This window comes from Cuculus canorus, chromosome 4 (genome assembly GCF_017976375.1).
Source record: "Cuculus canorus isolate bCucCan1 chromosome 4, bCucCan1.pri, whole genome shotgun sequence".
Lineage (NCBI taxonomy): Eukaryota > Metazoa > Chordata > Aves > Cuculiformes > Cuculidae > Cuculus > Cuculus canorus.
In genome coordinates, this window is record NC_071404.1 from 24,538,007 (window position 1) to 24,558,350 (window position 20,344).

General features: G+C 40.8%; 1 protein-coding gene across 2 annotated transcripts in view; it reads left to right on the forward strand.

The window, feature by feature from the left end:
- The first annotated feature begins 10,603 nt into the window (after positions 1 to 10,603).
- Positions 10,604 to 20,344, forward strand: part of NWD2 (NACHT and WD repeat domain containing 2) — a 55,252-nt gene continuing 45,511 nt past the window's right edge. For both annotated transcript variants that reach the window (XM_054066252.1, XM_054066253.1), the window contains exon 1: positions 10,604 to 10,877. In XM_054066252.1, coding sequence (XP_053922227.1) covers positions 10,736 to 10,877 — 142 coding nt within the window. In that variant the 5' untranslated portion in view covers positions 10,604 to 10,735. The remainder of the gene's footprint in view (positions 10,878 to 20,344) is intronic.

A 20,344-nucleotide genomic window follows, 5' to 3' on the forward strand; every position in this document is an offset into this window, starting at 1 on the left:
AAGCCACATTACTGTAGGCATGAGAGTATGTGGGGTGATACGCTCAATGACTGCTTGAAGCAGATCATGCCAGTCATAACAGTGGATAGCAAAAATAGCCAATAGTGCCCGCCCACCTGGCCTGCAGGGAACAGTCTTCCTGACAGAGACTTAGTGATTTGCTTAACTGTGTGTGCACAAGCAAGATTCAGCCTGGTGGGAAGCAGAGGGCTTCATCTCAGCTCTAGCTGTGCTCTGTCTCCTACTGAAATCAACAAGAGCACTCACATCCTCAGAGGAAGGCACTTTTTTCTCAGCTTGCATGCTTTTTATGTGCTTTCACGAACAAATGAATTTTGCAGAGAGTGACAAATGTTCTTGGCTCCTTTCTCTTTTTTTAACAGAAAAAGAGTAAGAACTGAACTTGAGTTTCAGGCACTTCAATTGAGACTCAAGAATTTGGGGTTCTGTTCCCCAAACATGCCTGAACAGTCACTTAGCATCTCCAGGCCTCCCAAACAGCCAATAAAGCAAGTTCATGCACTCCTAGTGGGAGAACAGCTCTGTTTCTGAACAAGAGGGAATTTACTATTTTTAGGGGGTTTGTGGGTAGTTCAACACTTTAGAGCAAATCTTTTACTTAGAGAGTCATTTTTATTAAAGATATCAAGCCATCCAACTGGTTTCAGTTGGCATCCAGACAAAGAGAAAACAGATCTCTTGGAAGACTAGCCGTCAACTCTCTTACACAGGAAAACCAAAAAAGGAGTGACTGCCCCATCAGGCAGCGTAGCCAAGAGGAAATATTAAGTGACGTGTTCAGCACACTTAGCTGCTTGCAGAACACTTGGCAAAGACAGAAGCTGGTGCCCGGAGTAAGCACACTTGTCTGTCTGGTGCCTGCTGCTGCTCCCGTCTAGCCCAAACATGCAGATTTTCTTCAGGAGAAAAGGGCTGGTACATGATCTCACCCTGATAGTGACCTTCAATACAACCATACAGCTGAAAGCTCTGAGACTTTTCTGGATCTGCTGGTTTATACATTACCCATGTTGATTAAAGTGCAGATTTTGATACCATTCCTTACAATAAGCAATGCATAACTCATAGAAGAGTCTTACAAATCAGTGAATTATTTAAATGGCTTATTAAATGTGATTAACTACCAAGAACAGATCTAAACTATTCTTGCTCCTGTAAGAAAAAAAAAAAAAATAAAAAAAATCCACTTTACTCTACAGAAGCAATGACCCAAATGACAGATTTTATTTTCGGATAAAGATTATTTCAAATTAAAATTCACCCTTGGATGATGATAGTTGTCTCCATGATTCTTCAGTGCATGTTTTCACATTCAGGCTGCCTAAGGGCCTTCATAACACTTCAGAGCACAGCATTGTACATCTGTGGCACAGCAACAGTCGCAAAACATGTCTATGATGGCATTTGGTAACAAGGTATGCCATGCTCCATCAACTTACAGAAATCAGTATTAGCGACAGTAGACTAGAGACAGAAATCCTCTGCCATCGCTTCTATGGCGGAACAACTATGTTCATGCAGAGAAACGCCATTTTGCTCTCAGTGCTTGTCTCCAAGATTAGGCACGTTGCTCTGGACTCGGAGCAGGTGGAGAGCTTCCCTTTCCCCCAGCACAGCTGCAGTATCAATTCAAGAGCCAGATGAAGAATGATGGCATATACTAAATAAGACTGAAAAAAGTGACAGCTGCTTTTTCAGAACCCCTGCAGGTAAAACAAAGCTTAGCGAGTCTGGGCTTTTTTTTCTCTTTTAGTACTAACAAGACAAATTAATGTTACTATTACAACCCCACTCCCCCAGGCCTTCATATGTCTAAAATAAACTCACCATGTCAATAAATCCCATAAAATCACATTAGTAACAGAATGTAAATGGCTTCATTTTCTATTAGCACAAATACAACAGAGAGTAGTGATTTTATTTGCTATCCAATGTGCACAAATAAATAAATATACACACATATAATCACATTGTTAGGCTTTATTCATCAGCAACCTTGCAGCATGAATATTTTGACTAATGGGTTTAAAACTCACCACATGTGCAGCAGGTGTAGTTCACTTCAAAGGAGAAAACATTCATAAAACTCTGCACAGCAGATGGTCTTCTCTTAACTCTGCTGCAGACAAGAACATGCTTGCTAGGCTCAGCCTTCCTCCAGCTGCAGTTTCAAATATGATTCCAAGATTACTTGCCATAACAATCTATGCAAAAACAGCAGCACAGAAACTTGGACAGACTCACAGAGAAACATCTCAGCCTTCCTTCCCTCCTCCTTCACTTTCTGGTTTGTATTTGGATTGTATTTCCTCAAAGGGAGTGCAACGTGCACCATTTTTGCTACCGTAAGCAACTTCTAGACCCAGAAGACTTTAGGTCCAGCTCAGATGTTCTCACCATATGGAACTTTACCACGCTTGTCACCACTATCAGCGCCTATATTTTAAAGACTAAAGCTCCTTTTTACTGTCCTAGGAAAAGCGTCTGTCAGGGAGCAGCATGGGCAGGCGCCATTCCACTGCGCCCAGGAATGGGAAGGAGCAGTGCAGGCAGAGGGGAAGGGGAGGACTAAAGTCAGATGGGGAACTGGAGAGAAGGGGAGCTCCAAAAAGCTATGCAAACTCATGATCCATAGAAAGCACAGGGACAGAAGAGCTAAGAGTGAGTGTCTGGCCAGAGAGATGAGGACAAAGTAGAAAAAAGAATAAGAGACACTAAGATCGGACCAAGAGTGTGATGGGAGACTAGGAGGAGTAGCTAAAAGAGGGAAAAAATAGTTGGTGGGCAATGGAAAGAGACAGATACAGCAGACAAGAATCTGGGAAAAGGATAAAAGGACTAGTAAAATAAGCTGAATGGGATGAAGAAGTGGAAAGTCCTAGGGAAACAGACTAAGCATGTCAGAAGACTGTGGTGGTAGGCTGAGGAGGGAAGTTACAGCTTAGTGAATAAGTTAAAAATACATGAGAACATATTTTGCCTGTTTTGTTGTAACTATGGATATCCTTTAAGGATGATGCAGGACCATAAGACAAAGCAGACTGCCAATTTATTTTTAGCTGAGGTTAGGAGGTGCAGTAAGGAGTCAAAGAATTACAGGAAAAGAAAAGATCATTTCATGGCTGAGAATATGAATGTTGCTCAAGAAGATGGGGAATTACATACTACCCTGTCTTTCACCATGGATCCCTTAGCATGCTAATTAAGTCATTTAAATTTTTCAGGGATGGTAATTAATTATAGGTTCTTCATTTTCTGGGCATCTGAATTGGAGGTCCGAAGGTTAAAACACAAAAACACTGAACGCTCTCAGCTACAACTAATCCTGATAAAAACCTCATCTTGTACTTACCATCTAGTACCAGTTACACTGAAAAAATAGAGCATCCTAAATTAACAGATACTTTAGGTGTTAATTTTCCTGTGCTTCAGAGGAACAAGTATGCTTCAATAGTGAAACTTTCTCTGGCCTGAGTGTTGTTCAGATTTTAGAAGTGCTTATATACTTACTAGCTTGGAAAATTATGTGAAGACAAGACAAAAAAAGACTGCTTCTGTCTTCTAACAGGGTCTGAACAGTGAGCCATAATAATGCCACCAAATGCACATCACCCAACAGCTGAATACTGTTCATTAAGTGAACATCCATCTTTTATGCACCAAATTATGTCAGGGGATGGTAAAACACAATACTGGGTCTTCTAACTAAAGGTTGCTATAATGTATATTAGCAACAGAGTAAAATTTAAAGCTATATGAGCAAATTTGAATTACTAACTTGGAAATCTTACTATTGTGTATTCCATGTGCGAATTTAGCAATCCATACAACCTTGCCTGTCTTTTTAGTGTGCACGTCTGTGTACGCGTCTATCCTTGGGAAGCATACATCTATGTATGCATGCAAGAGAACACTAAGTCTATGTGAAGAAACAGGTTTCTTTTAAGCTTCCAGTATAAACTAAGACAAAAATAATTTCCATGCCTTCATCATGCTATTTTAGCTGCAAAGAACCTTTCAGTCAAGTGTGACATGAGATTAAAAATAAAGATGTGGTGTAGCAACTTAAAACATTTTAAGAGAAAAAGCTCTGTTTGCCTTGCTAAGTTTCAAGGAAAACAGAAAATTTCTACAGAAGCTCAAAAAAAAAGGGGGGGGGGGAGGAAAGAAAAATAACCCATTCAGATGTCTTCCATTTCCAGAACATCATTCCAGGGGTAAAGGCAGTTTCCTGCTGGTGCAGTGCTTTTAGGATAAAGCAGAATTACTTAGGCCAATGCCAGCTGGCAAACAAGACTGGGACCTGGAGGTGAGAATTAAGTACTGCTCTGCTTACAAAGGTACAAACCTAACTGGCTTGGAGGTATTATCTTCCCTGTTTTCCTTGAAATAGAAATTAATCTGTACATTGTGGAGATACATAATTGCATTGCTTGGCAGTTCCTGAAAACCAGGATTGTTCTTATGCCTCAGAAATCTCATTCCAGGTTAGAGTCCTCTCCCTAGTGCTTGTAAAAGTGATGTGGTTTGAAGGCGTAACTCATATTCCATTATTGTGTATTCAAAAGCAAAACAGCAAAATGGAAAAAGAAATCTTTTTAGTATTAAACTGTGCATAGAATATGTAGAAATTACCAGAATTTCATTACAGGCTCACCCACAGGAAAAATGTATTTCTGGGCTAAAAAACACAGAAACTTGGAATTGTCCTTGTTTTACAATATAAAAGGTTAGTATCTGCTTTTGGATGTAGTAATGTCAGTGTTTCAGAGAAGGTGTAAGAACATTATGGTGGGCCAGCTTGGGATAATCTGCCTCCTATAAATCTCCTCTTGGTGTCACACAGTGATTTAAGTTGCAAAGGCTAATGAAATATTATACAATTTCAAATTCTTATTACTTACAATAACCAAATTGTCTTTTTGTAATCCATATCAATTTTCTAACTTATTAAGGATCTTGATGTGTGGTGAAGACCAATGTTTTCAGTGTTCACCTTTGAGTAACACAATAAACCTGTGAACCTAATGCGAATGCTCAGACCCTGCAGTCAGCTCAGAAGACTCTGCTGCTCCAAGTAGCTGCTCTGAAGAGCAGAAGAGCAAAAACCATCAGTTCTGACAGGTTCTCTGGTACAGCTTCTAACCACATCATCAATGAGGCTGAAGGCTAACATCGAGTCTATCTCTTCGCGAAGCCTGATACGGCAACCTTTTCACTGCATGGAAGAGATTCATCCCAAAACCCTAGAGGTGTCTGAGCACAAGCAGTGAAGGGGGAAGGGTGGGGGTAAACAAGGAAGGAAACAAAACATTTTTAGCACTGAAAACAGGGTGGAAAACAGAAGTCTACATCAAGTAGTGCCCTGAAATGGCTGTCAAAGGTCTTTGTAAGAACCTAGTACTCGTGTAAGATTTGCTAAGACATCTCTTATTTCTTGTAATAAGTTTCTTGACATAAACATAAACTCAGTAAGTCTAGGCAGCCTGTCATTCCTAATTTGCAAGGATAATAATAACAAGGGTTTTTTTAGTGAAACAGGAATGCTGCAAGCTCCCTAGTTTCCGCACATCTGTCCCTGCTGTCCTGCCATTCCAACCACCCCGGCAAAAGTAAAACAGCATTGGCAAGAAAAAGGAGCAGAGAAGGACCACAGAACGTTTCTCCTCTCAGTTTCAGCTGCAGCAAGCTGAAGTGAAGACAAGAACAAATGGATGTTCAAACAACAGGACTGTAGCCATGTTCCTGGTGGTAAGGAGCTTGCTCAGTCTCAGCACCTCAGCAGCTTGGGGAGAATAATGCTTGGGGGATGCACTGAACACTCATTAAAGAGGCAGACACAGGCACAAAGTCACAAGGTCTCTTTTCTTGCTTAAAATGTGATTTTATTGCCTCATTCCGTCTGTCGCTCTAGGCAACTGCCTGCTACTCCTGCTCCTAAAACTGGGCCAGCTTGCTAGGGAGCTGCAAAAAAACCACTCAGCTTTAAGTTAGTATTCAATCAGAAGATATAACTCCACGCAGGAGTCTTTAAGGTCCTATGTGAAAGGGGAGATGACGGTCCAATTGCCTGCCCTTAAACTTTGATTTTTGACCTGATCTTAAAACCTTGCCTGCCTGATGCCTGCAAATAGCTCCCACTTTGCAAAGAAGACAATTGGAAGGATGAATGTGCAGCCCCTGGCAGGACTAGGCTCTAAGCATCTGAGGAGAATTGATGGGTTTAAAAAAGTACCTAGCTCATACCTCGATGGCTGGATTTTAGCGCAGGGCAAAACACTTCGCTTGAAAGATATAAAAAAATCCCCTTGGCTATTATGACCCCATCATATACTTGGCATAGGACTTCCAAAAGTGCTAACTACAGGTACGCCTTCACTTCAACAAAATTACTGAGCACGTCTCCACTGATTGCAGTGAGACTGAAATTAGACCACTACCGAGCACTGTTGCACACCCAACAACATATATAGAAGTATTAAAGCACACAGGAACAAGAACATAAATCTAGCCTGCAGACAGAATAAATTTGCTTCTCACAGTGCAGTTTGTATGACAATGCTGGCTATAGCATATTGCTGGAGTTACCTCCCAAGCTCTTCAGTCTATTACAGCTCATTTTTATACAAACCTGAACTTAGAATGGCATGCCTCACAAAGCTGTCCGTAAACTGCAATACATTCAGGCTGGATGTAAGCCAAAGAGCTTGGTGAACTTTTATTGATCTTCATGGATTTGGATAAGGATTACTGAGCTACACTTCATACCTCCAGCATTTTACCATTTCCTGTGGGACTGCCCAAGAAGCAAAGCACTGCTTTGTCTGAAGTACAGCAGGATCAGGTCATGAGAAGAAACTCGAATTTACTCATGTGTTTTACCGAGTTATGTATTCTGTAACTTCATTTAAATATATCTGAACTTGGAGCAAATGAGGCGACAATGATAACCAAGAAACACTCAGGTTAAAAGGAAAAATGCATACTGAATGCATATGAGTAAAGACTCCCTGCTACTTTACTGATCTGTGTTTTTTCGGGATGACGCTACTAGCCATGTTTATATCAAGTCACCTGCAAAACTACAAATCTTTTTACTCCCATTTAGCACAAGGATACTTCTTGCACTAACTTCAATGACAGACACTAACAATCTAAGTACAGTCAGTGTCGAGTTTGGAGATCATGCATTCAGGCAAAGCTCCACAATCCTTTCTACAGAATGAGAACCTCTGTTTAGGTGGCTTCCGCATCACTGCTTACGGACTCAAATACAGACACTGATTCTACAATATCATTTATAAAGTAGTATATCTTGGTAAATGAAAAATTTACAAAATCTATTTTTCAATATCAAATAAGACCATTTCAATGTCTGTTTTATAACAAACACAGCAGTACCCACTTTAGGATCTGTATTTACGTAACATTCTTTGATACTCTTTTTCTTTTTGTGGAGTTAACAAAACATATTTTTCAATTTAAGAAAAAGCACCAACTAATCTCCAAACTGAGTTAACCCAGAGTGCTTTCACACTGATAAAGTCTCAGGTAAAGCAATAAATAAGTTTCTCTGTGATCATTTCTTTATCCTCTCCACTTCAGCCTCATTGTACTTCATTCTTAGCATTTTATATTCCCAGGTGCTGAATCTGAGGATGCTGAGCCCCAAATGCAAGCTGATTGAAGCCAGACAGCTGAGGAGATTACAACTCTGAGGCATCTGTCCACTTCAGCTTTCGCAGAGGTGGCAGCTACTGTGACAGGAAGCTGAGTCACGCATAAAGGCACTCCAATTTGCAGATCAAAATACTAATACAGATCAGCACAGGTTCTGAACCGCATAGCCATTGAGTCTCCAAGCTGCACAGACTAGCTGCTTCACATGCAATGCAACTCTGCCTGCCACAAGAGTGGTAACGTCCAGGCAACAGACAGACAGGGTGAACATTAGAAATGATAGGCCTGATCTCATTTCATTCAGCCTGGGTTTGAGAGACAATATATTCAGCTAAAACCCGATGCTGTTGTCAGTGATGCCAAAGATAAAATTCCAAAAGAATTCAAATTATACAAACACAAGTGTTCAGCTTAGTAAAGACGACTGCCAAAAAGAGTTTTACAAAAACACTGCGTTATGGCTGGCAGGGTAGATCAATGAACCCCATCTTCCTCAGAAACTGAGAAATTTATTGATGATAACCCTAAGGCCACAGCAATATGAACTGAGAGTCTCTGCATCCTTATCAGGTGCTGCTTCCACCAGCAAATTCATATTTAAGAACTGCCTGGTACTTTATGCTGGAGAAGCAAAAGAGATAGCCCAGCTGAGAGTCCCAGCAACGTGCATAAGACATAATTCAGCCTACACTATAAATCGTCTCCTTTGTGCATTCATTAACTGTAGCCTCAAGCAGCTGCTTTTCGGTTCTGTATCAGAGAAATTACCAGTTCATAACACAAGCCAGAAAAAGGTAGGCCTAAGCACATTGGCTATACAAAGGGTAAGTGAAGTTTAGGTAAGACCAACAGTTTTGTAAGCAGTGACATACAGGAAGCCTCAGTTCCTAAGGAATTACATCTCATGACTTGTCAGATTTTTTTAACCAAATTATACCAAAGCTGCAGGCTTGTCTTAAACAGAGCTTCAAAGAATCCACAGACAAGAGAAAAATGCATGAAGGCTTCAAGTGAGATTTTCTCCTTACTGGATGCCACCAAATCCTACACATTTTGACTTAAAAGAGAGATTTTACATTTCCTGTGAATTCAGTTGCCAACATACCAGCACAGCCTCTCTGTCCAACGCTGACATTTCAGTATTAATGGTTGAAACGTGTGCTGCATATTTTTCCTCTCTGCAGATAAGCACATTCTCCCATGCCCAGCTATGTTCACAGAACTTAAAGGAATGTTACCTCTTTGAGACTTAACATCTTAAAGTTTGGCGCTTTGTTTCCTTTGCTTGAAACCAGCCCAAAATTTATGTGATGTAGAACTAATAAAGCAACAGCAAGCAAACAGCAACAAAATTACATGCAGATACACATGGGATGCAAACTTGAGCATTTATTTTAAGAAATCAGGTTTTTTTAAAAAAATATTCTGCTCAGCAACACTTAAGGAACCCATCTGGCTGTCACCTTCATTTCTGAAATGGAGCTGCACAGTTTGCTTTTGCCTACTTTAGCAGTGTTACCTCCTTGAAAGCTAGCTCAGCCTTCCCTGTTGCTGACACCGCCTGCCAGAGCGGACAACTCGGCTGGCAGGGACCGCAGCGGGGCAAGGGGGAAACAAGCACGTACAGAAAGGCCAGGGGTGGGAGGTGGGATGGGGTGGGGTGAGGATCACCCAGGTCTTAAATTAGAATCATAAAATCATAGAATCATAGAATAGTTTGGGTTGGAAGGGACCTCAAAGATCATCCAGTTCCAACCCTGCTGCGATGGGCAGGGACACCTCCCACTAGACCAGGCTGCCCAAGGCCCCATCCAACCTGGCCTTGAACACCTCCAGGGATGGGGCACCCACAGCTTCCCCGGGCAACCTGTGTCAGTGTTTCACCACTGTCACCGTGAAGAAATTCCCCTTTATGTCTAGTCTAAATCTGCCTCTCTCCAGTTTATACCCATTGCTCCTCTTCCTATGACTACAAGCCTTTGTAAACACTCCCTCTCCAGTTTTCTTGTAGCCCCTTCAGGTACTGGAAGGTCGCTATAAGGTCTCCTCAGAGCCTTCCTTCTCTTCTCCAGGCTGAACAACCCCGACTCTCTCAGCCTGGGAGCTGCTCCAGCCCTCTGATCATTGTAGCCCTCTTCCGGACCCGTTCCAACAGCTCCACATCCTTCTTAAACTGAGGATTCCAGAACTGTGTATAAACACATATTAAGGTTGTTTCATGTACATTATACACAGTATATTAAATATTTAACGTGTAAATAGGCAAACCAGCTTTCTATAAGTTACAGCACACAAAGCAGCCTATAGAGATACCACCCGCATTAAAGACTTTTAAGCACACAGGAACAGCTGCAAACCCCTCCGCTTCTCCCAAGGAGGTTTTCCAGCAGCCCGAGTGCGCTCCCCCCGGCCCCTCCCCCGGCTCCGTGCCGGGTCCCCGCCCGCCCCTCCCGGGGAGGTTTCTAAACTCCGCTGCTCGCTCCGCGCCGCCCCCGCCCCCCGACCCGCCGCCCTCCTCAATATTTGATGTTCGCTGCCCGGCGGGATGTCCCTGCCGCAAAGGGACCGCATCCCGCCGGCCCCGCCGCTTCCTTCCTCCTCTTTCATTCTTCAAAATGGGGCTTTTCATTTATTCTGATGAATAAATAACTAATTAAAAAAAAAAAAAGGGAAAGAAAAAAAAAGCAGCAAGAGCATCTCTTTTGTATCTGAGCAAGCGGGACTCCCGTGCGGGCGATTACAGAACAAAACACAAGAAGAGTTCAGAGCCCAAAGGATGAGCCGGCAGCAGTTTTCCTATAAAAATCCGCTCCCGGGGCTGTGACAACACGCTCGAAGGAGGGAAGAGGCGCCGCATCCCTCGCCGGAGACGACCCCGCCTCGGACACCGCGAACCCTCGAGAGCGGAGGGGACGCCGAGAGCCTCGTCGGGGGGGCCGGGCTGCCGCCGTCCCGCAGCCGCCGCCGCCAACTTTGTGCCCGCATGGGCGCGGTGCCGCGGGGGCCGCTGCCCTGAGCCGGGCGCTGCGGCGCCATGTGGGCGGGCGGCAGGCTGCCCTGCCCGCGGGACGCGGCGCTGCGCCGGGCGGCGTTCGCCGGCAACCTCGCGGCGCTGCCGTCACACCTGCTGCCGAGCGGCAAGAGCGTCCGCGTCTTCATCAGCGCCAACCCCGAAGGTAAAACCCGCGCCGCGCAGCTCCCCCTGCCGCCCGCCGCGCTCCCCGGCCCCGCTGCCCGCCCCGGGGGCCGGAGGCGCCGGGATGCTCCGCGCCCGGAATTGGGTGCCTGGAAATGACACGTCTGAAAGGGGGTGTCTCTCCTTTGGGCGGTGTGGGAATAGCGAGGCGCACGGGGGGCTGGCGAGGGGAAGCTTCTCTAGGGGAATGTGTTGTGGGAACCCTCCTGGGGAGCCTGGGTAGTAATTCCGATTGATTTCATAGCCGGATAATAATTCCGATTGATTATCTGCCGGCTGAGGCTACAGCAGATGCGGTCCTGTGATCCCGGTCAGGCTCTGCTTCCAGGGAAGCGTGCACCGAGAGGAGATATAGCCTTGGGAAGAGGAGGTTGAGGGGAGAGCTTATTGCTCTCTGCAACTACCTGAAAGGAGGTTGTAGAGAGGTGGGTGCTGGTCTCTTCTCCCGAGTGACAGGGGACAGGACAAGGGGGAATGGCCTCAAGCTGCAACAGGGGAGGTTAAGGCTGGACATCAGAAAGAAAATTTTCACAGAAAGGGTCATGGGGCACTGGCAGAGGCTGCCCAGGGAGGTGGTTGAATCCCCATCCCTGGAGGTATTCAAAAGACGGGTAGGCGAGGTGCTCAGGGACACGGTTTTGTAGCAGATAGGAATGGTTGGACTCGATGATCCAAGAGGTCTTTTCCAACCTAGTGATTCTATGAAACCCACACGTTTAGCTCAGTAAAGTCAGGATCGCATGCTTGGTATCTCAGCTAATGAGGCATCCTGCTACTTAAAGCCTATTTTTAAAATTACCCTGTGATACAAGGAATTTGCATGCATTCTGGAGGTGTCATTCCCACTCGTAAGGCTTCAGTTGCTGAAGCGCGTTCCCACTTGAAGCACGGAAATAATAAATTAAGTGTGCACACCTATGACATTTCATGCCTTTAAAAATGAGCCCACTGTATTCACACTTCTTTCACACCACCACCCACTACCTCCCCCCAGCACTTCTAATTCAACAATGCTGTCACCTTTTATGCTAACATCGGAGATCTGAAAGTCATGCCTAAAATGACAAAGTAGTTTGAATTTTGCAGTGAAAATTGCTTTGGCACCAATACTGACGTAAGTATGAGAAATAGCACTCGCGAGGAAAAAAAGCATGCATAGCCCTGCCTTGAAGAATTCCCACACCTCCAGATCTTCTGAGTAGTTCTCCACGGGAGGAAACTCTCAGCTCCCACATCCGACATCCCTGTCTGATTAAAAAGATGCCATTCTTTTAAGAGGTTGTGAAAATGCTTGCAGTTTATTGTTGCAACTAACCAATGATATGTGAAGAACAATAATTGGGGGAAAGAAAATGTTTATTTGGCTCTGAAAGAAAATTGGTGCGGATTTTTAGAAGATCTGTTATTCATTAGAAATGGATTTCTGCCAGCACTGCCTTAACTGTGGAGCTACTGATGCCTCTGCATTTGATGTGAATGGCATTTAGGATAGCTTGGTATGTTAGCTAGATATTTGCTGAAATAAAAAAGCAAAACACTAAAGTAATTCTAAAAGTTGGGATTTGAAGCCATATTTATCCATTTGCAGGATTTTATCCTTGCATTGTTATTTAAAAACTTCAGAATACAAAAAAAAAACAAACAACCAAAACCAAAAACAACAAACCACTGAGAGAAAGAAAATAATTCGGTCGGTTTAGGATTATTTATATGAGCTTCCTTGTAGACTCAGATGGTCAAAGTGATTGACCAGAGAATTTTATCTGCAGGATTGCTCATGCTTTTAAAAATGATAGTATGGGACAGAAATTTCAGAGCGGTCACAGATTTTCATTGTGAACATTTAATTAATGAACACTGAGAGTGAATATTCTCAAATGATGAGAAAAAAACATGTTTTTTTAATCAGTGGTGTCACTGACACAAAATATTACTAATTGTGTGTGACCGTAAGAAAGTAACCTACAATGGGATTCAGATAGGATCTAGTATAGTACTTAAAAATAGAAATGCTGTTGGCAAAACATCTAAAAGAGTTCACATTGCAAGAGATCTGGAAAATAGGGTTAAACTCTTCCTACCTGGTAAACCATTTAGCATATTTAAGCCCTGAACAACAATGTGTATTTAGATGACTAAGGCCTTTCTTGTTAATTTTCAGTATGTCAGTATGGTTCATATCTGTTCTTCTTGATGCAGAGCGGTCCTGAAAGGGGCAGTGAGTCCCCAGATTCCCAGAGGCAGAACTGAATACCCCCAGCTGGGCTCTGCAGGGATCAGAACTGTGGTGCCAGAGAAGCTTAAGGATTGATCCCACTAGCAGTCACAAGAAAACTTGATCTATGATTTGAAGTGTACAAACTAAAAGTAGTTTTCTTGAGTTACATCAATTTAAGAAGTGGATATTGGAGAACTCTGGTGAATAAGTGTTTGCTCTGTTCTTTATGAACATACTTTAGTATGACTGAAATATATTGTGTTTTTATTATGCAACTAGGAAAGTGGTGATTTATGAAGTTTCTTAAATCCATCAAGAGAATAAGTCGCAACAGTGAGCATGGGCAAATAGGAATAAAACTGCTTCATTTTACAGTCTTTTGTTTTCTAGAGGAGATTTTGTAGATAAGTGAAACTGTATTTTCCCCTAGTAGTTAACAATATTGTCTTGTTCAAATTGTTGATATCAATTAATCAATCTTCGTGTATCTGAAGATTACTGGATCTTTAGAAACATTGAAACTGCTTTATTATTTGAATATAAATAAGTCTGTTTCCTCATTTCAGTAGATGTAAGTAATCAGACATTTTAAATATGTATTTTGGCTGAGAGGTTGAAGATTTTGCTTTACATAATTCATTGATTTTCTCAAGAAAAGTCATAAGGAAAGTAAGTTATATTTGCCTGATTGTAATAAGTGCTTTTACTCTTGTTAGATGTAGAGATCTGTGGACTGTTAACAGCAAGCAGTTAATGACAGTTTCTCAGCTACTCAGTACTGCCAGCGTAGATGCCTGCCATTAAGATACAGTTCATGTTAGATACAACTGGCACAAACTTCCATAAGGTCATGTTACACGGAGCCCTATGGAGGTTCAGAACATCCCAATGAGTGTCATCACTACTTCAAACAGAAAATTATTTTAGTTACAAAGTTTGCTATTCCAAGAAATAACGTGGTTTGACTTAACCACGTTGGAATTTGTCTTGAAAATTAAATCCTGTGAGTTGGAATATATAGTCAAAACTCTGATAATTTTGAATTTTGACTCTTCTGAAAGTGGGGAAGTTAGCCCTTTGCTACCCTGACTTAAAGTCTTGTTATTTGATTCAGTTAGTTAAAACATCAATACTTTTTTACTTTGAGCTCTGTAAGTTTTGGTTATGATGGTGCCTTTCATATTTGTATTTTAGCAGTCAGCTGAATGTATTGACAAAGGATATGTGTTTAAAAGCAAATCCTACACACAGGTGGTTCCTTTGAAGACAGGATGATGATACCTTTATATAGCATCTGGGTGTGCCCTGACATGGGTGGTGTTAGTCAGTCTTATCTCAGATGTAAACAGGGTTTTGTTTAGTATTTCACATGATAAGGATGCTTTCTTTTCTCTGCATTATTTCAGCTGCATACTGCTTGCTTTCTGTGCAGCACCTTTGCGTGAGTTCTAACACAGGATTGCTTTTACTGGATCTTGACAGTTAATGCTTTTTGGCTATTTTTTATCAAGTCATAACATTTCTGTTTTACAAACGGAAAGAACTGTGATGAGATGATGAACAAGCTTTGTTTTATCAGCCCCCTTTAGCACACAAAGGCTATGTTCCTCGTGGTTTCTGTGCCTCCAGTACCTATTTTTTAAAACTACAAAACCAACTATGCGTTAAAAAACCTAACAGATACTAGTTTTGGTGTGATTAACCATCTGAAGTACGAAGTCCTTTGTATAGCTGTAGGAATTTAAAATGAAGATCTTATTCTAATAGAAGATGCCACTGGTGTTGCCACCACTTTAATGCCTCCCTTGTATAAGCACATTATAACGCTAAACTGTATAGATGGAACTTCACCAGCTTCCTCAGAGATTGCCTGAGTGAGATTTCTTTGTCTTATGCTATGGAATGAGTTTGAGTTTTCTTGAGTTATTATGCAGTTTTTCAACTTAGTGTATTTCCATTTACATGCATCATTGTTTTAATTTGAAAAACACTAGATTCTAATAAAGTACAGGTGTTTAATACCCAATCTACATATGGTTGCTTTAATTACCATGTTATTGTCAAATGTGGAAAGGTTTAACCTTGCATTCTTAGCGTGTTCTAGGTGTATTATATTATTTTTACCAGAAATGTTGTTTCCCTTAAAAAAAAATAATTGTGGAAATGCTAGTAGTGGAAAACTATTCAAAAGTCAGAATAATACTTAGTTAATTATGGTCCATTTTGGCCAGCCCCAAAATACCATATGGTGTCCCTACTTGGATAAGTTGCATGAAGATCTTTTTTTATAAAGGCAATTTTATATAATCTGGGTGGATTTTTTTTCCTTAGCTAAAGGAAAACACAGATGTTCAAGTGTATGAAATTGCAAGGGAGGTGTTGCGGAGATGTGGAGTCAAATAACTCCAGGACTTTTTTTATGCTAAGTGTTAGTTTTGGTTACCTAATTTGTACCTATTTATGGTTTGATGTGATGCACATCACTGTGGTGTTTAAGAGCTACAAGCTGAGCTATGCTTGGTAAAAAAAAGTTCATTAGTTTTAGACATAAAGTGGAGTATCTCAGAATTTGGAGGAGAGACAGAGTTAAAGTACCTGGTTTGGTACGAGCCTTGCATTTGAAATATGTCTTATTTGAGGAGGCCCAGAGGTCACAGATATTTACAATTCATTGGGATAGAAAGAAGCCTGCCATTTTCAATATTTCTACTTCTAATTGAAGCTTGCATTCGTCTTGTGCCACAGAACAACTCTGTTGTTGATATGGTTGAGGAGAAGGCAAGATCTGACTCTCCTTGAGACTGTATGACTGAGCCTCATGAGGGCTTTAACTTTTTTTGCAAGGCAGGGCCAGTAGATGTCAAGCTTAAACTGTATGAGATGATTTTTTTGATGAGCAGATCTTCAAGCCTTTGTTCTGGTTAGAGGAAATTATTGGTTTGGGGTAGAATGGAGGCTGAATTGCATTCAAGTTTATTCTGCTGGACAGATAAACTGAAGAAACTATTGATAAACGCTGTGCAAAGAACTGCTTTTCATGTCCATCTGTTATTTTGGTGAGTTCTTTGCTAATGCAGGCTGTGTACTGGGATAAGGATTTGCTCTTAATGTACCAAATACACAAGTGGAAGCATTGAGAACTTATGTTTAATTCTCATACTCAAAAGGTAGGATGTGCATTCTGGGAACAAGACTAAGATCAAGAGGTGTGCAGTGTTTTTTTGTTGTTGTTTTTTGTTTATTTAGCTTGTTGGTTTTGCTCCTTTTTCTTGTTATTTAGATATAAGAAAAATAACACAAACCCCAGTCACCTTGCTGCTAAGCAGCATCTGGAATTATCAGCTCCAAAAGTCTGGATTAGGTATTTAACCTCTCTACTTAAATAAAAGCACTTAATTTTTAACTACATGACCACTCTCTTTCAACTTGAAAAGAAATATTTAAATTGTATTTTTCTATAATTTTTGTGTATGGATCTATAGTGTGTCTACACACACATGCACACATGCGTAAATCATATTAAACAGTATGAACTGTAAAAAGTGGTATAAATGGATGTATAAAACTCAAAGTCATAGTCTATTTTCAAACTTGCTGTTAGGACCCCTTGTGAGAACTGAGTATTTATGTTCAAAGACCATCACTCAAGGTTGTTATTGTAGCATTACTGAAGAACAGCCTAGGTTTTGTTAAATGCTATTGTAAAAGTAAAAGCTTTACAGAGGAGTTTAGATTTTATTCACAAGGAAACTTGTACATATTCAGGGTTGTATGCACCTGCATCTTAGTTTCTATGACTGTTTTTCTTAGCATTGAAGAAGTAATATTAAAACAGAGGAGAACTTCCAATTTATTTTCTTCCTTTCTAACTTAGTAAATATTGCTTTATTTCTTCAGATGTATTTGCATGCTAGACTGATTCCATATATTGTAGTTTATTTATATGTACAAACACATGCATCTTTTTACTGAGCTAGAAGTACAGACCTGTCAAGATGTGCATAGGACACTGGCACATGCCTCGTTCTTGTGTCCTTTGATGACAGGCAAAGAGGAGCATGCAGCCCCTGTACACTTGACACTGTTTCTAAGTATAGTGAGGGACAATTAAACACTTGAGCAAATTCCATGTGATACTAGTTTCTCAAATAATTTGTTAGATTATGGACAGCAGCATTATTGAATCGAGTCCTTATTATGAATTGTTCCGCCAACAAGGTGTGAGACCTGGCTTGAAATGAGAGGCAGTGCTGTGCAGGCAGCATTACAGTGCCTTCCCCCATCAACACAGGAGAATCTCTTCTGCCTGACCAAGGGCAGTGGGATGGCCTCTCAGGTAAGCGACAGGCTGTTGTGCAGCAAATTAAGGAGGATTTCCAAGGCTGTGTTTCAAGGAGATCCTGTATATTCTGTGGTGGGATTTTTGTAATGAAGTTAAGAATAGCGTAGTGTAGTACAAAAGGCACATGACTTGGCATCCTATCTCTAAGCTCATGCAGTGAAATAACTTAAGAAACTTACATACATGGCTATGTGGGTATGTGTATGTGTCCACAGATGTTTAAACACACAAGAGAAAATCCTATATTAGACTCTTAAGTTGTGTTTGGAGGGTTTTAAAATATTTATTACAGAAAGAAAACTTCAGATCAGGGAGTTACTGCACTTCTAATTCAGGATGCGAAGGCAATGCCTAAGCAGCATTTTTTTTTTCAGCTGGAACAAATGAAATTTCTTTGAATTTGCATCTTCTAAAAGAGTATTTTGTGATAAGATAACCTTTCAGGCTGCACTACTAGTACATTTGTAGTATTTAGTTAGCAGTAATTTAAGGGTTTAATATATTGAAGGTGGTAGATATAATGTAGTCATAGATAGTATGGAATACAGAGAAATCTGGCAGTTTTTAATATAGACAGTGCTGTTCAAGACAACTGTGTTATCCCCTTAGTGGAATTTTAATTTAAGAAGGATAATAATAGAAAGAATTAGAGAACCCAATTTAATCATGGGTTTGCCAGTGCAACTCTAAAATAACTCCACTGGCCTGATACTACTGTTAGTAATTTAGGTTTTGTATTGGAGAAAGGCTCTTACTTATAACATCTGTAGTCAGAAGGGCTAAATCACAGGTTGCTGAACAAGGAGTGTAGCAAAGTAAATAGGAGGAAGTGCCGAGTCAGTGCAGTGTACCATATCCGTGCTGCTATGTTGGGCAAGGAGGAGACATGCTGCGTGCGACTCTGGTAAGCCACCCCGTCACCACTTCAGTTACATGCCTGCCTCTATCTTTGACCTACCTTTAAACTCCCTTTATAAGCATCTGTTGTTGTCCATGTTGGAGACAAGGCACTATGCTAGACAGGCCTTATTCCTGACCAGCAACTGTCACTCTTGTACGGAATCTGGATCTAGAGGGAAAAAGTCACCCTAGACTTACAGACTAGATTTTTCAGGCTGTTCAAAATATATTTGGTGCCAGAAACTGGAATGACTAGCAAATAGCAGGACTGCCACACTGGACTTAATCCAGAGTCATGCTGTTGCTAAGTACCAGTCATTGAGACTCCTCAAATAGCTAAACAGATCAGATTTCAAATTGTCAGAGCCTGACAAATACTCTTGTACAACCTGCTCTTAGAATTTGCTTAAGGTGGCACAGCTGCAGTCTTCAGTATAGTAACGTCTCTGTGGTATGATTAAACATTTGAAAATGTTTATTTATTAATAGAGTCTATTTCACCCTACTAGCAACTGATTACTTTTGTAGTCTCACTTATGCTTTATAAATCTCCAGCTTTGGCTTCCAACTCTCTGTTACCTGAATCAGGTAGCGAGAGATAGTTATTATAATCTGTGTATGATACGTAGCAACATTATTTGTAAAATTATTTAGAGTCTCTCATTAGTAACGTTTTACAAAACATTAAGATGAAATGAATATTAATGACTAAGAGACCTATCTGGACAGCTTTCATTTCCGAGAGCTCCCCGGTTGTAGTATTTGCTATTGGCAGGCATTTCTGAAGCGTAGACCCTTTGATGTGTTTGTATCATTGAAGAGCATTTGCATTTCTTACAAGCTACAGCACTTCATAAAAGTACAAAATAGATGTTCAGAAGCATTTAGAAGTTCAAAGTTAAAAATCATTGCTAAAATAAATGAAATAAATGGCTTGTGCAGATTCTCCCATTTTAGCATAGTGGTTTCAATAGATATTATCTGCTAGTATTGTTTATTTGTGTTGTACAAGATTGATGCCTGACCATGCAATGTAGGAAGAAATTACTGGCAATTTAGAGTATATGGGACACTGCCTGGGCTTACAACTCAATGTTTATTTGCAAGTGATTTCAATGACTGTATTTTATTAGATTAAGATTACTTTTAAATGATTGAGGACCATCATAAACCATGTGTGTTTAATACTTTTAGATGAGAGGAGTTATCCATATTTGTGTAGTTATACACATCAGGTGTTATATGTAAGATGAAGGAGAAGTGAATGAAGTAAGATTGGACTTAATGAGTTGAACCAAAGCAGCCTAATACTTTTCCTGTGTGTGACCCTGGCAGTTTCAGATGCATGATGAAAGAATAAGCGATCACAGCAGGGACAAAATGATAAAGAGTATGTCTTTGTGTTTGATAACCTGTGAGGTTCTTTCCTTCCGTGATTTTGTCCAGTTGCTTAAACTCATTAGTTAATAGTTTTGTTACTTGTATAACCTTTCCAGGTCTTGAGATAGATTATTGCCCATGGAAATACTGATTCTTTTAATTTCAGTGGGCATTTTGTATGAACAAGATAATGTGTATTCAGCCAAAGAAGAGATCTGAAAAACCAGAAGTTTACTTGTGGAATCGGGGTACGTAAAAGCAGATCTTCCTAAAACAGTAACTTTATTTAAATCCATCGTTGTAGTGATCCATTTTTGTCTATCTGTATATAGAAAGAGAGGTTAACTGTGAAGACTTCATTATCTGAATGTCCTTATTTCCATGAGGTTATTAAAACGGAGCCATACTGAGAAATAAATAAGGAAATGACACTGTTCAATGATCTAAGGAACCTGAAGTATGGAGTCTAATATAAAGGAGTCCAGTGTGTCTTGCAGGACTCTAAGGGTATTACCAAGAATTTTCCACAACTGCCTATTTCAGCGTGGCGCATCTAGAGGATCTTGCTTTACTGTCATAATCAAACATAACATAAATCATGAATAAC